The sequence below is a fragment of the Macaca nemestrina genome, chromosome 8 (genome assembly GCF_043159975.1).
Source record: "Macaca nemestrina isolate mMacNem1 chromosome 8, mMacNem.hap1, whole genome shotgun sequence".
In the NCBI taxonomy this organism is placed as follows: Eukaryota; Metazoa; Chordata; class Mammalia; order Primates; family Cercopithecidae; genus Macaca; species Macaca nemestrina.
Genome location: NC_092132.1, coordinates 129,036,406 through 129,050,259, shown reverse-complemented (window position 1 = coordinate 129,050,259; position 13,854 = coordinate 129,036,406). Strand labels below are relative to the sequence as shown.

At 39.1% G+C, this 13,854-nt stretch overlaps 2 protein-coding genes across 3 annotated transcripts in view; both read right to left on the bottom strand.

Annotated features, from left to right (window-relative positions):
• Nucleotides 1–782: 782 nt before the first annotated feature.
• On the bottom strand, nucleotides 783–9,685 carry LOC105482042 (gonadotropin releasing hormone 1). 2 transcript variants are annotated; one of them, XM_071068483.1, is made up of 4 exons: nucleotides 8,099–9,685; nucleotides 4,706–4,847; nucleotides 3,109–3,204; nucleotides 783–985 (listed from the first exon to the last, which is right to left on the bottom strand). In XM_071068483.1, exons 1-4 carry the CDS (start codon nucleotides 8,257–8,259, stop codon nucleotides 944–946), a joined length of 441 nt encoding a protein of 146 aa, XP_070924584.1. In that variant the 5' UTR covers nucleotides 8,260–9,685; the 3' UTR covers nucleotides 783–943. The 2 variants fall into 2 exon arrangements, with proteins under 2 accessions (XP_070924584.1, XP_011740210.1); XM_011741908.2 differs by lacking the exon at nucleotides 8,099–9,685 and adding an exon at nucleotides 5,710–7,735.
• A 134-nt stretch (nucleotides 9,686–9,819) lies between these two features.
• Nucleotides 9,820–13,854, bottom strand: part of LOC105482041 (potassium channel tetramerization domain containing 9) — a 29,980-nt gene continuing 25,945 nt past the window's right edge. Inside the window, exon 12 of the mRNA XM_011741906.2 lies at nucleotides 9,820–11,769. Coding sequence (XP_011740208.1) covers nucleotides 11,653–11,769 — 117 coding nt within the window. The 3' untranslated portion in view covers nucleotides 9,820–11,652. The remainder of the gene's footprint in view (nucleotides 11,770–13,854) is intronic.

Sequence of the window (13,854 nt, the reverse complement as noted above, 5' to 3'; positions counted from 1 at the left end):
GAACATGGAACCAAACATGGCTGGGTCTCCTAAACTCTCTGAGCCCCCGTTTCCTCATTTTAAAGCAAAGCCAATACTAACTACAATCCAAGGTTCTTACGATGGTTAGTAAAAATATCTGTGCACATATCTAGCACAAAGCCTGCTCCTGGTCTTTTTGGAGAAAGAATGGTGGCAATGCTATCTGACCAGGGGACATGGGAACAAGAGTCCCGTCTCCAACAGTCTGTGTACTCCACTGTGTTTCTTAAAATCAAACAGATCAAGCAGAAGAACACTCTTACTATTTTTAGGTCTCAGTCCCAACCCTCAGTGTACACCACGTGGACAGATTGTGTGGGACCAGAAGGAGCACTGGACTAGGAGCCCTTGGAGGCCCCCTCCTCCTCACCTCCAGGTCTCACTTGGGTTCCACTAAACTTTCAAAGGGTTTGGAGACAGTCAAGGGAGGGAACTTCTTTCCAAGTGGGAGAAAGCCTTGGCTGTGGCCCCACCTCAACTTCTGTAGAGTATAGTCAAAGATAAAGTTATAATCCCATAGAAACTGGAGCTGAATCAGCTTTTTCTGGCTGGACTAGTAGTGTGGCTATTCTGCTTGTGGGCAGATGCAGGGTAGGGGTGCTGGAGAGCCTGAGATCCCTGCTGTCAACAACAGACACTTTATCTCATCTGCCCTCCCATCTAACACCTGTATACACACCTGGAGGGCTCCCTTTTTTGGGCTTACAGTACCCCTTCCCCGGGAGTTCTGAATTGGAGAAAGATTTAACCAGGTATGCCACTTCACTCACAACACAGCACTTTATTATGGAGTATGTGCAACTTGGTGTAAGGATTTCTGAAATTCACACAATTTACAGGTATTTAATGGGTTATAAATTTTCAATGTCAGAATTATACTCAAGCCATGTTAGTAATGGTCACTCCTTCTGGCCCAATAGATTTAAATCTTCTTCTGCCCAGTTTCCTCTTCAATCAGACTTTCCTGAAAAATATATAACAAATATATCAAGACTGACTTTACCAGCTGAATTTCATTACATTTTTGACATTTTAGTTTCTAAAATATCAGTCTAGAAGGAATTGGTCTGTTTGATTTTGTACTCCAGTTAGCGCTAGAGAGACATGATAAATTGGGTTTGTTGTTTTTTTGTTTGAGACAGAACCTCACTCTGTCACCCAGGCTGGAGTGCAGTAGTATGATCTCAGCTCATGGCAACCTCCACCTTCCGGCGTCAAATGATTCTTGTGCCTCAGCCTCTCTAGTAGTTGGGATTGCAGGCATGCATCACCACATCTGGCTAATTTTTATATTTTTAGTAGAGACAGTTTTGCTGTGTTGGCCAGGCTGGTCTTGAACTCTTGACCTCAAGTGATCCACTTACCTCGGCTTCCCAAAGTGCTGGGATTACAGGCATGAGCCACTGTGCCTGGCCGATTGGGTCTTTTTAAGCTACTTAATATACATAAAATCTACATTAGTAGTTTAAGAGTGAGTTGTGAGGAAGGAAGTGAAAAAAGTCTGGTTATTTACTTTGCTATTAAACCAGTCTTTGCTTCAGTTTCTTCATAATGTCATGTTTGGCAAATTTCACTGCTTGCCAGTTTTGTAATGCAGTAAGCAAAATTAGAAAAAAAAAGGAAATAGTCCGGGCGTGGTGGCTCACGCCTGTAATCCCAGCACTTTGGGAGGCCAAGGTGGGCAAATCATAAGGTTAAGAGATCGAGACCATCCTGGCCAACATGGTGAAATCCCATCTCTACTAAAAATACAAAAATTAGCTGGGTGTGGTGGCACATGACTGTAATCTCAGCTACTCGGGAGGCCGAGTCAGGAGAATCACTTGAACCCAGGAGACGGAGGTTGCATTGAGCTGGGATTGCACCTCACTCTGGCCTGGCGACAGAGTGAGACTCCGTCTCAAAACAAAAAGAAAGTAAAAGAAGGAAGTAACGATGTCTGCCCACTTTTTTCTTTGTCCGTGGGTATATTAAGTTGAAGTCACTGTAGACAAAATTATAGCTTATTTTTATATATGATTTATTTGGGCTTACCTAGCTCCTAGGCATAACTGATAATTAACTGTAATGCCTTCTGATTGCCACAAATAAGTGGACAATAGAGATCAGAGAATATCCACATCAAATCCAAGATTCAACTTAAGTCAGGCAGAGTGGCTCACACCTTTAATCCCAGCACTTTGGGAGGATCATTTGAGGCTGGGATTTCGAGACCACCCTGGGCAACACAGACCCTGTCTCTACAAAACATTAAAAAATAAAATCAGCTAGGTGTGGTGGCAAGGGCTTATAGTCCCAGCTACTAGGGAGGCTAATCTAGTCTCAAGAATTGCTTGAGCCTGGGAGGTTGAGGCTGTGGTGAGCATTGATTGCACCACTGTACTGTAGCCCAGGCAACAGAGCAAGATCCTGTCTCAACAAATATTTTTTTAAAAGGATTCAACTGATACATTCAATTCTCTTTATACTTTTTCATCAAAAACCTAATAAGATTAGTGTATTTCCACTTTGGGGGGTGGAATTTGGAGGTGGTTATAGTCCTATCAGGAAATTGGAAATCAAATCCATCACTCTCTAAATTATAAATTTAGTAGTTTGATAATTTTCATTCCAAAGGAGAAAAAAAACCCATCTAGAGTAGTGTTTCTCATGTGTATATTCCCCAGGGTTCTGGAAAACCATGTAAGATAAAGTGCAGTTGCAGGATCAGGTGGAGGGCTATGGAGGAGCCTAGAGAGGAGTAGTCTAGGGGGTTTGGTGATTTTACTTGAACTGAAACGCAGCAGTGGGAAGAAATTTGCTTTGTTGGTTATCCCAAAAGCTAGAGCCAGGATTAACAGATAAAAGTTACAGAGAGATTTCAATTCAACTTCAGAAACAAACAAACAAAAAAACGTTTCAGCCCCTAGTGCTGTCTAACCACTGACTGGGATTGTCATGAAACACAGTCCTACCACAGGAGGTAACACAGGAGTCAGGAACGTAAGCCCCGCAGTGGCTGGGAGGTGGCTGTCCTGAGTGATTCCCAAAGGCCTATCCACCTCTAGAGCTCTATGTTATGATCACGTTATGATCACTTTAACTTACCAGAGCTCCTTTCAGGTCTTGGAGGGGAGAACGTGGCTGGTGCATGGTGCATTCGAAGTGTTGGGTTTCTGCCAGTTGACCAACCTCTTTGACTATCTGAAGAAAGAGAATGTGATTCTTTGAGATGGAGATAAAGAAATGAAATGGTGTTTTCCATTTCCACCAAAAAATCGTGGAGAGTGGGGTCAAGGGGGATGTGGGGCTGAGGGGGACTGGGAAGGTTGCAGGATTAGCATAGGGACTTTAAGGACACAGGACATTTCTACAGAATGGCATGGGGATCTGGAAATCATGGAGACAGAAGATATCATATTTTCCCCTTAAAGATGACAAGAGGGAGGCGTTTTGAGCCTCCTGAGAGTCAGTAGACCCCAAAAAACAAACCCCAAGAGTTTTTTATAGTTGTAAAAAGGATTGGTTTTTATTTTCTAGGTTTTACTAAATATGTCATAGTTAAATGAGATTTGCTTCATGTATAACCTGCAGATAAGAGGCTTCAGATTCCGGGTCTTCTTTAATATTAAAGTATCTTTATTATTTCTCAGAAAAGAGATAATTCTTTCCAATGATAATGAAACGATTTTAAATTTTTCCCTTTCTCAGCCCTAGGTTATTTTTCGGGTTAATCAGCTAACATAGATGGCTTCTTTCCTCACATGACCCTGATGAGTAGTCGTATTTTATAAATAAAAATCCTCCCAGCACTTTGGGAGGCCAAGGTGGGAGGATCCCTTGAGCCCAGGAGTTTGAGACCAGCCTGGGCAACATAGGGAAGCCCCATCTCTATAAAAAATTTTAAAAATTAGTTGGGTGTGATAATGCATGCCTGTGGTCCCAGCTATGCAGAAGGCTGAGGTGGGAGGATCACTTGAGCCCAAGAGGTCAAGGGTGCAGTGAGCTGTGATTGTGCCACTAAACTCCAGCCTAGAAAACACAGTGAGACCCTGTCTTAGAAAATAAGCCCAGAAAACAAAAAAGCAAGTACCTCACGTTAGCGTTGGTGCCAGTTCTATCATCTAATCTTTATGAAATTAAATCAGCATGTTTTCTACTACGTTATTTTATCATCTTGAGTTTGCTAATTCCTGTATTCTACCAGTCTCCAACTTTGCTTAAATGCCCCTATCAGTGAAAAGAAATGATAGGGCATACATCGTTGATAAGGATACTCATTTATAAATTATAAAAATGTAGTGATCTAATATCACAGATATTTTTAAAAGATGAAATGAGGAGAAACACATACAAAGTTCTAACGTTTTCTTTCCAAATCCCAAAGAATCATCTTCTGATACAGACCTTGACCCTATCGCATTGTTTCTAATTCCTTTAGCAATCCCAAACACTCAGAATGTGACGTGCTATCTCACACTTGTTGCTATTAATATATTCTTTTGGAATTTTTCCAGCTCTTTGTTTAGCCCCTGTCTGAACCGAAAGTAGGAATGGTACTTCTATTTTGTCAGTGCCTTATCTCAGCTGGAGTATCTAGGGTACAACATCATAGAATATTGCCATTGGGGCTCATCCTGAATGTTTAATATAGTTAAATTGAATCAAATTGCTATGTCTTATTTTGAAGCTGAGAGAAACTTACCTCTTGGAAAGAATCCATCAAATTTTCAGCATCTCTCTTTCCTCCAGGACGCAGTCCATAGGACCAGTGCTGGCTGGAGCAGCCCTCCACACACAGAGTCAGCAGAATAAGGCCAGCTAGGAGTTTTGGAATTGGCTCCATTCTAAGGCACATGAATGCACAATCAAATTAGACGCAGCAAGGTTGAGTAGAAACTAAAAGACCTCTTTAGTGAAAAAGCTAGCATCTATATCACTAACCCTGCAGAAGACAGAAGTCAGAGTCACAGTTTTTATACACAGACACTGAAACTGAGACACCTGCTGGCTTGCCTTGAGTTTCTTAGCCACTGGGGACAAAATGAGTACTTAAGCTCACATGTTCAGGATCTTTTTAGTACTAAAACAGTCTATACTTTTATTTTTATTGTTTGGTTATCCAAACCCCGTAATTCATCCCTTATCAAGTTCACCATTTTGCCGTAACATTTCCCCCGTGATTGGTCTTCAACTCTTTCATTCCTGAGATAAAGAGAACTGAGCCATCTGTTAAGGAAAGTAGCTCCTGCTAGAAATCTCTGGCTAATATAAAATTGGTTGACATTAAATGGCTACCCCATGGTACTAATGACATTTTTCTATTTATCCTTCAGTCTTCCTAGCGTTACTGCTGGCTGGACCATCTGTGGCTCAGGACTCAACACTGTTCAAAGTAGTTAGTCCCCGACCAAATGCCTTCCTAGCCAAGGGGGCCTCTAATTTTCTAATGAAATGTGTCTCCAAGTTAATTTTCATTTGATGGGAAAGAGGCTAAAGACTAAATCAAACACTGGTCAATAAGCTGTGTGATTCCCCAAAGCCTGGATCTCTATGGCTCGTGCTGGCAAGGACAGTGAAGAACAGAACATCATTAGATACCGTCACACCTGGATTTAGCCCTTAGGCTGTCAAATGCCCTGTAGACATACAATAGCATGCAATCTAAAAAAGAAAAACTCGTGCTAGAAATAATACAAAGCCTTTTACCTGTTTAGAGGCAGACAGCCAAAAAGATCCCAAGCTTCCCTCGAAGTAGGTTGAGTATTGTGACTTTTCTGTTTTCCTATCTTCCTTTTTATAGGGAATTTTTCCAGGACATTGAAATGTTTCCTGCTGGTAAATTATACTGCACATGGACTATGCTTTTTTTTTTTTTTTAATGGTAATTTTTAAAAATCCTCACAGAAAGCCCTTTAATGGTGTATGTAATTGGAACACCCCCTGGTGTATCTGTTAAATTTACTTAAGTGCAGCCATTAAAACCTCAGCTAAAACTGTTATAGCTGAGGCCACAATTCAAAGAGATTAAAATCCAACTAGGTTGGATTCCCTTGAGGAAACCAGCAGACCTATCGAAAGTTCAAGGAAAATAGATGTCTTAGATTAAGTGAAGTCAAATGCATACATAACTTCCACAAAGGAGGCTACACAATAAATATAGGACATTGAGTCAGGATGTCTGGAAGCTTCTGGCTCTTGGATTCTTCATTTGCAAAAGGAAGGGTGTAGACTAGATGGACTAGATCACAGAGTTGCTTCCAATTTTAAAAATCTGATTTATAAATAAGTGACACTATATACCAAGTTCATGTAGGATCCTAAATCAGTGCGTGTTTGAAAATTCCCTCATCTACCCATCAGGTTCCCTGCTTGACTTATCTTGAAAGCCTAGTTCTAAAGCATCAAAAAGGCAAGAAACCTATACCAAGAGCAAGACCATATTGAGCAGACTTACATCAGCAGACCAACTCATTTCAGTTGATGCTTATTGAGTTAAATATGCAAAACATTGTTAAGGGCAGTGGGAACAGAAAGATGAGAAATTATAGTTATTTAATAAATAGCACATGTATAAGAGCACTCATTACAATAGCCCTGCAAAGTGGGTATCATTATCCAAATTTTGTAGATGTTCCACCCCAGAGGTGTAACGGTGGACATGTTATTTACACAGGACAAGCATGTAAAACACACACACACACACACACACACACACCCACCCATTACTCTTCATTACATTTATTTGAATACCCATGGTTGTCTTCCCCTAATTTACCCCTAGGCTGAAACCTATAATAGTCAAAGATCCCATCTTATTTAAATCTCTCTTAAGAAACCCCTGGCATTTAGTCAGCATTCAGTAAGTACAGGTTTGAATGAATGAACGAAGGAATGAATAGAAAGCAAAAACCTTTTAACCAGGTAAGGCCTAATGCTGCCTCTATTTCTGCATCAAAGATATGCTTTATCTGACACAGAATTAAACTTTCATGTGTAATTGGCTGTAAATCCTGTTATATTAGCTAAACTGTAAGATGGCTAACAAATATAACTGGATATTGGTTCATTTTACAGCTGGGATTGGCAATTTCCCCGCAGGTAGGATGCTAAACCCATCAGTCATTGCCCAGTCTCCTCTGGAATAACTACATTTGCAGGGATTTCAGGGTAAAGAGAAATGGTGTCTTATCTAAGCAAATTCCCTTGCTTTGTCCAGCCATCTCTGTGGAGTCTGTCCAGTCCTCATGATAGGATAGAGAAGGGAGTACACTTTAAAGTATAATTGCAAATAGAGGAGAATTTAAAAATAAAACGTAAGTATTTGACTTTGTTCCATTTAAATTATTTCCTTTAGACACTTTGACTCATGTGTCATTCTGACATGAAGAGTGGAATCTCATTGCACTACAGTATACAATAAGGACAGACCATTTTTCAGCAAGAGTTCATTATGGTTGAATAGTGCTAGTTTAAATTGTCCAATTGATTTGTATTTGCTGAGAGATGTGCATCTAAGTATTGCTGAAGCAGAAAATGTGGTCTCTGGATAGGACTAATGAAATGGGAGTTAAGACTTGTGGGCCGGGCGCGGTGGCTCAAGCCTGTAATCCCAGCACTTTGGGAGGCCGAGGCGGGCGGATCATGAGGTCAGGAGATCGAGACCATCCTGGCTAACACGGTGAAACCCCGTCTCTACTAAAAATACAAAAAACTAGCCGGGCGCGGTGGCGGGCGCCTGTAGTCCCAGCTACTCGGGAGGCTGAGGCAGGAGAATGGCGTAAACCCGGGAGGCGGAGCTTGCAGTGAGCTGAGACCCGGCCACTGCATTCCAGCCTGGGTGACAGAGCAAGACTCCGTCTCAAAAAAAAAAAAAAAAAAAAAAAAAAAGACTTGTGACGCCTATTGTCCGGTGAATCACTTATCTCTCGATTTCTTGTAGGTTATTTCTAACAGTTGAGATTAAATTTTTGAAAAATGCTTTGAAATTATTAAGATGAATACAGCAATACCGTATTAACATTCTCTAGAGGGTGAGAATATATATATACACACACACATATATATATAAAGGAGAGTTTATTAAGTATTAACTCACACGATCTCAAGGTCCCACAGTAGGCCATCTGCAAGCTGAGGAGCAAGGAAAGCCAGTCCGAGTCCCAAAGCTGAAGAACTTGGAGTCCGATGTTTGAGGGCAGGAAGCATCCAGCACAGAAGGATGTAGGCTGGGAGGCTAGGCCCATCTAGACTTCTCATGTTTTTCTGCCTGCTTTATATTTGCTGGCAGCTGATTAGATGGTGCCCACCCAGATTAAGGGTGGGTCTGCCTTCCCTAGCCCACTGACTCAAATGTTAATCTCCTTTGGCAACACCTTCACAGACATTCCCAGGATCAATACTTTGCATGCTTCAATCCAATCAAGTTGATACTCAGTATTAACCATTGCAAACATGGTCTATGAATTCATTAATATGCTGTATGTCCTTAAAGTCTCCATTAGCACTGTCTTAGGTCACACAGATCTCAAGGCAAAAGTCAACTTTGTTTTGACTTACTTTCTATATCACCAAATAGGTTATCAAACCACTATGTAATTAATGAGTTTTTGATATTGAATGAATAACTTAAAACCATTTAAGGATTCCATGGTTAGGTCAATTTACCAAAAAGTTAAATATAATAAATTGGGTTTAAATAATTGGATTTTACAGTTGTCATATTTTTTCTAAATTTGAAAGAATGGCTGTAGAGAAAAAACTGCTTCATCAACATCAAAACACCTCAAAATTATTACAGCAATGATTTCATAATCTCACTGAAATGACAGATGAAAAAAATCTTTTCTTGCCCTAATGTAAAATCTCAGCAGGAAGCACTTAAGGTTAACTCCTGCTGACACGTCTAATCAGGTTGTAAAAGGGTTTCAGAGAATTAATCCTTGGATAAGGTGCTTTATACTGAAATAATGTAACCACTTTTCTTTGTAGTAATGAATCTTTTAATTTTAAAGGTAATTCTTCCTTGGGGACTTAGTGCAATTCTAAGTTTTTCCATATATTAAAGATGATTTAAAGTTGACATAGGGCAGATTTACAATACACGTAAGAGTCATAAAATGAAATGGAGAAAATATTCCAAGTTGATTTATGATTGAACCCTTCATAAGAATAATGAATTTACAACATTTTCTACTAGAATCTCCTTGAGACTGTAGTTGAAAGAACTAGACTACAATAGATAGTATTGCTTAGGCAGTTACTTGAGTACCAAATTTTACTAATGCAGATAATCTAGCTAGCTTACATTTAAAACCTTTTTCCTGTCATCCCAACAACTGTATTTTTACCTATGTGTACAGACATGTTTCCTCTCTAGGGTTAATGGAAGTTTTACTATTTTGACGGTTTCTTCCCTCCTTAAAAATTCTCTATCCTAGTTATCAGGCAAAAAATGTTTTGGGGCATACTATTTATCCAGCCTAATAAAGCTAACTGGTAATATTCATCACCTAAAGAGTGATGAATTTAACACAAACAAATTAAATGAATTATTGGGGAGGCAGTCTTTTCTTTTGTTCAGAATTCATAAGGTTTGTGTTGTTAGCATGGTGTGTTTTTTAAAAGAATGATAAAAATAATCATGTTTAAAGAAATAAATTTACTTTAATGGTACTTTCAAAAAGACTAATCCACAACAAATTAAGTTATACTGTATTTCCTTTGTTACCCAGAACCACAGGGCTGATTGTCAACACATATTGAAGAAATGTAAGTAAAATACGGAAAGTGATGATTTTCAAAAGGAAGAGAAGAAACTCCTTTTCAACACTTTATATCATTTATTAATGCAGTATACATTAGATCTAAAATCTGCAGTTTCTAAGCACACCATGTTTAGATCTTTCAGATCCTTCTGCAGTTTTAGGTTATTTCTACAGAGGTACCTTTAAGTGAATGAGTAACACATTCTATAATTCCTGAAAATATAGTACAGAGTGAAATGATTTAAATATAATTTAGGCACATATTGATTATGAAAATAGATTATCTCTCAATACAATACTTCTCTGTCTTGGTAAAAATAATAAAGCAAAGAAAATAATTCATTTCTGAAGTTGCTTTCCTTCACCTGTAAAGGTCTGATCTCCTCCCACTATGCATATGTACCCTTTACTGTTAAGGAAAGCTTTGCATATGTAGATATACAAGAATAAGCTACGTAAATACTAAAGATATGTCATTCTCCCAAAGGAGACACAGGTGGTTTTCAATGATTCCTTGCCTCATGTTGATGAGTCTGTAGAATTCAGAACCCATTTGGACACAGCTAATATCCCTGCTCTTGGGGTAGAAATAAGGACACCAGGTCATTGGTAGGGAGGTACAGGTCCTTCCTCTGCTGCTGCAGAGATAATGACTCAAGAAAATTGGGCTACAATTTGTTTAGGACACACACACACACATATATATATGTATATGTAGAAGAATCACAGGTGCTGACTGATTGGTATTACACCTTGGACCAGCCAAATGCCTTTATTTTTACTTTACATATATTTTTTGGTGGCTGTAATCAAATGTGTGTTTAAAATTCCTCATTCCCCACTGTAGGGTTCTAGCTGCAATTATATTACATTGCCTTTTAGCAGGCAACTCTACCATCTTCATTCATATATGCTTTGATTGCAGTAGCTCTGGATTTAGTATCTATTTCTAAGCTGGCCCTATGTCAACTATTCGGTATTTGAATTAAATGAATATTAATGATGCACCTTGGTTTTTTGGTTTTGAAGTGTCTTCTTATCCTTGTGATGATTGTATGAGAAAACTAGGCTAACAGTGTAAATAGAATTGCTTGGCCTGGTGTTGAGTGGAACTTGCCTAGAATGAAATTCTGAGAAATTCTCACTTATAAGTGTTGTAGTGATAGGTAAGTGCTTCCTCCATCCAGAGTCCCACTGTACCTTTGGAATGACAGTGATGTACAATGATGTCTTTCTTTCCACTCTGTCTCAATCAGTAAGAACTGGATATTACTTTAATTTAGCTACTGTTTTGTCCTAAAAAGTAAACATTTTAAAAATGAACCTGAAAAGAGTCTTAGGGAGTCTGATCTCACCATATTCATATGGTGTGACAGGTATTTAAAGAGAGGAGGCATCACTAAAGCTATTTATAAACCTGAACAACCTTTTCCAAGTTTTCATAAAGTTTTAACAATTTAAATATCCATACTGCATCTAGGTATTCAATAAATATAATTGCATATGTTGTGCTTTCCATAAATTAAAATCCTCAAATGCATCTCAAACCAAGATGGTATTTCCACATCATGCCTATTTAAAAGCAAATATAATAGATACTATTCCTGGTCATAAAACCAGGTAAACCCCCCTACCCCGTTCAAAAGGCAGCAATATCTAGTTTCCCTACATCTATTAAATGAGTGCTTTTCTGTTAAAAATCAGAAAATGGAAAAAAAGTCAGTTTTTTCCCTTATGCACCGCTCAGAACAAGCATAATCCTCTAAATGTTTTTTTTAAATTTCCTTACAGTGTTATTTCTTCTAGACAACTGAGTGGGTGGAGAAAGAAAAGTGATAAGGAAAACATTTTCATCTTGTATATCTTCCTCCAGCCCCTAAAATTCTCATCTGACACTTTGTGACATGTGTAGTGGTGTCAGCATCTCTTCAAATATAGCTCCCTTCACGTTGGACCCTCTCAGGTTGGCTTCTTGAAGATCACACCCAGACAGATCACAATTCTGCAAGATGAAAACAATATTCACATAATTCATGTGGAAATTTCAGGCCTTATCTGTTTCTGCTCAAAACGATTTCTGGGGCAGATTAGGAAAATGTTCCTATACAATAAAACTCATTTAATTTCCGGAAAACTGATGATACACCACCCTAAATTAAGATGATATTCTATCTGTATTTGTTACCTCTAGTTAATGTTCAGGCTGTATATATATAAACAAAGGTTAAAGAAGAAGCATGTCCCTTGTTCTTGCATATTTTAAAATGAGACATTGAAAACAGGGGTCCCCAACTCCTGGGCCACAGACTGATACTGGTCCATGGCCTGTTAAGAATCAGGCCACACAGCAGGAGGTCACCAGTAGATGAAGCTTCATCTGTATTTACAGCCACTCCCTGTATGGCTCAAGTTACAGCCTGAGCTCCATCTCTGTCAGATCAGCAAGGGCATTAGATTCGCATAGGAGAGTGAAACCTATTGTGAACTGCACATGTGAGGAATCCAGGTTGTGTACTCCTTATGAGAATCTAATGCCTGATGATCTCTCACTGTCTCCAACATCCCCAGATGCGAATGTCTACTTGCAAGAAAACAAACTCAGGGCTCCCACTGATTCTACATTATGGTGAGTTATATAATTATTTCATTATATATTACAATGTAATACTAGTAGAAATAAAGTGCACAATAAATGTAACGCACTTGAATCATCCCAAAACCACCCCTGACCCTGGTCTGTGAAAATATTGTCTTCCACAAAACCAGTCCCTGGTGCCAAAAAGGTCGGGGACCATTGATTTAAAATACAAAATGGATTCCAACATAATAAATAAATAAATAAATACACACACACACACACACACACACACACACACACAAACAAACAAAAAAAACGGAGTTTTGCTCTTGTTGCCCAGGCCAGAGTGCAATCTCGGCTCAGGGCAACCTCCAGCTCCAGGATTCAAGTGAGTCTCCTGCCTCAGCTTCCCGACTAGCTGGGATTACAGGCACTCACCACCACACTCAGCTAATTTTTTGTATTTTTACTAGAGACGGGGTTTCACCATGTTGGCCAGGCTGGTCTCAAACTCCTGACCTCAAGTGATTCACCCACCTTGGCCTCCCAAAGTGCTGGGATTACAGGCATGAGCTACTGCGCCTGGCCCCAAGGTAATAAATATTATCAAAACAATTTTACTATGATCCAAGAACAATAACAACAAAAGGAATGAGATGGGGGGAAGACTATTTTTCTTTTAATCTGAAAAGATTTTACTTAATCAAATTGTGTAATACATTTTTCCATTCCCTAGCCCTAGTATTTTTACACCAAGGAACTGCCTTTCTTTTTAAAGCCCCAAAGGTATGTATATAATACAATGAGTTTTGACAGATGTACAAAATAGTGTAACCACTGCAATTTGAAGCTGTTTCTTAATTTCTCTTGAGATCACGGAGCGGTAAGATAGAGATTCCAGTTAAGTCCCTGGATATGATACGGGACAATGGTTAGAGAGAAGGGTGACTAAATGTAACCTCTTAGGAGAACAAATGTCAGCAGCTCACCCCTCAATAGTCAACCTGATCAGTCTTTGCAATCAGTTAGACAGAGGGAGGCTTTTGCTGCTAAGCCACTCTGAGTACATAAAACCAAGGAAAATAATAGAATCTTAGGTGAAAGTGATGTAATAAATAATAAATAATTGTGTTTGTGATAGGATTATAATCTTAGGCCAATTCTTTTTGCCTTGAAGTTGAAAGGGGTCTGCTACTCTGCTACTGAGAGCTATCAAGAGATCTAGGCAAAAATATTAAGAAAAAAAACAGCAAGCTAAATTTTGACATACTGTTCTCTGCTATCCAATTTATACCAGATTTCATAGCTACCAGCCCCATGTGGCTACTTAAATTTAAATGAATTAAAATTAAATAAAATTTAAAAATCAATTTCTCATCTGCACTAGCCACATCTCAAGTGCTCAACAGCTCTATATGGCTAGTAGCTACTATACTGAAGAGCACCGACATAGAACGTGTCCCTCCTGCACAAAGTGCTATTGGATGGTGCTGATGTAGACCTATCAAC

Excerpts from the sequence above, each read along its gene's own strand:
- LOC105482042 (XM_071068483.1), bottom strand. The coding sequence starts at position 8,259 with ATGAGAAGTCTAGATGGGCCTAGCCTCCCAGCCTACATCCTTCTGTGC. Across the intron at positions 4,848-8,098 it reads CTGTGGGACCTTGAGATCGT|AATGGAGCCAATTCCAAAAC; the intron begins GTGAGTTAATAC and ends CATGTGCCTTAG. Across the intron at positions 986-3,108 it reads AAGACCTGAAAGGAGCTCTG|GAAAGTCTGATTGAAGAGGA; the intron begins GTAAGTTAAAGT and ends TATATTTTTCAG.